Source organism: Coloeus monedula (genome assembly GCF_965178545.1).
Source record: "Coloeus monedula genome assembly, chromosome: 12".
Classification (NCBI taxonomy): domain Eukaryota; kingdom Metazoa; phylum Chordata; class Aves; order Passeriformes; family Corvidae; genus Coloeus; species Coloeus monedula.
In genome coordinates this window covers 18,553,820-18,555,770 of record NC_138792.1, presented here as the reverse complement: position 1 = coordinate 18,555,770, position 1,951 = coordinate 18,553,820, and the positions used below count along the sequence as shown (strand labels likewise).

The following is a 1,951-nucleotide window of genomic DNA, read 5'->3' as shown; positions in this document are numbered from 1 at the left end:
AATTGTGCAAACCTTCTCCTGGTGTCAGAGCATGGGATGAGCCATGTGGGACACCCAGTCCAAACCTGACCCACGGCCTGACAAACCAGCAACGACCAAAATGCAACATGAATGCACCAAAAACCCCAAGAGAGTAGAAATTGGAGAGTGTGGGGAGAATCAGGACTGGGATGTGGTGGAGGAGCCTTCACCACATCACGCTGCTCCTTGGTGGCACCGAGCCATTGAGCCCCCTCACATGTAACCACAGACCTGCCAAAAACTTCAACAGGCTTTTTTTTTCCTCCTCGAAACAATAACAGAAAGAAGAAATGTTACAGTTCTGAGGTCAGGTTTTGGAGTGTTCAAAGTGCTTTTCTTCGCTGGGTGCTGCAATGCAGATTCACAGTCCCCACGATGCCATCAAGGCGGGCAGGGTCCCTGTGCCACCAGGAGAGGTGTGTGTGGTCCCTATGCCACTGGGCAAGGTGTTCTTGGTCTCTGTGTCACCAAACAAGGTGTGCAAGGTCCCTGTGCCATCGAGCAAGGTGTGCATGGTCCTTTCACCATGATACAACCTGTGCATTGTCCTTACATCACCACACAAGGTGTGCCTGGTCCCTGTGCTCCGTGCAATGTGTGCAGGGTCCCTGTGCCATCAGGAAAGGTGCTGGTGGTCCTTGTCCCACCGTGCAAGAAGCTCCTGGTCCTTGTGCTGCCTGGCGAGGTCTGAATGGTCCCTGCATCACTGTCCAATCCACCATCCCTGCACCACCATGCAGCTGGTCCCTGTGCGTCCAGGTGTGCATGGTCCCAGGGCCATCAGGAAAGGTGTGTGTGGTCCCCCTGCTGCCATGTGAGATGTGCATGGACCTTGCATGGCTGAGTAAGTTGTGCATGGTCTCTGTGCCATCAAGGAAGGTGTCATGGCCCTTACACCATTGTACAAGGTGTGCATGGTCCTTGCACCATCATACAAGGCGCCACGCTGTTCAAGGAGCACAGGACAGCAGCAGCCTCCCGACACCGTTTCTTGCCCAGCACAGGGTGAATCCCCGAGCGCTGCTGGAATCCCCTGCGCAGCCCCGGCTCAGCGCAGACCCCGGCCGGGGCAGGGCAGGCAGGGGCAGCAGGAGCAGAGGCCGAGAGCCGCTGTCAGCAGGACCGAGAGCCGCGACGGCCGCTGGTATTTGCCGGCTCTCTTCACCTCGCCGCCCGTCTGGGCCGCGTAGTCGAGGGTGCGCAGGACGTGCTGCTCCACGCTGTCGGCAGCGCCGTGCTGCTGGGCCAGCAGCCCCTCCAGCTGCAGGAACAGCCCGCGCAGCTCCAGCATCTGCGCCTCCAGCTCCAGCAGCTGCCGCTGGCGCGCCTGGGCCAGGCCGAGGTGATGCTTGGCCTTGAGCTCCTCCAGGTCGCGGCCGACGATGCGAGGCCCCTGGGGGCTCTCGGCCAGCAGATCCACGTCCTGGGCGCCCAGGTTGATGCCTGCCAGCTCCGCCTGCCTCTGGATCTGCTCCTTCAGCCGGTGTCGATAGCGGCTCTCCCGGGCGTAGTGGCGGGCGAGGACGGCACCGTAGCGGCGCAGCAGCAGCCACAGCTGGGTCTGGCGGACGCGGGGCCCCGCTCGGCCCGAGCCCCCGGCCGGGGCCGCCGGCAGCGCTCCGAGCTGGGGCTGCAGGGCCGCGGCCTGGCGGGCGAAGGCGGCCCGGGCCGCGCCGAGGCCGCTCTTCTCGCGGGCGATGCTCTCCTCCGAGGTGCAGCACAGCACCGACTGCTGCGTCCTGTCGATGCTCTCCGAGAGCTGCTCCAGCCGCTCCAGCGCCCGCCACAGCTCGGCCGCCTCCCGCAGCGCCCGGCCCACGGGGCTGGCGTCGTCCCCGACGAACGCGGGGTTCTCGAAGCGCCCGGAGTCGTCGTGCGGGTCCCCCTCGGCCGCCACTCGCTGCTGCAGCTCCGCCAGCCGGTCCCTCAT

The 1,951-nt window shown here is 64.0% G+C and overlaps 1 protein-coding gene across 1 annotated transcript; it reads right to left on the bottom strand.

The window, feature by feature from the left end:
- Positions 1–1,069: 1,069 nt before the first annotated feature.
- LOC309577618 (syntaxin-1A homolog) lies at positions 1,070–1,951 on the bottom strand (the record flags this gene model as incomplete). Its single annotated transcript, XM_082289757.1, has 1 exon — positions 1,070–1,951. The coding sequence occupies one exon, from the start codon at positions 1,949–1,951 to the stop codon at positions 1,070–1,072; it is 882 nt and encodes a 293-aa protein (XP_082145883.1).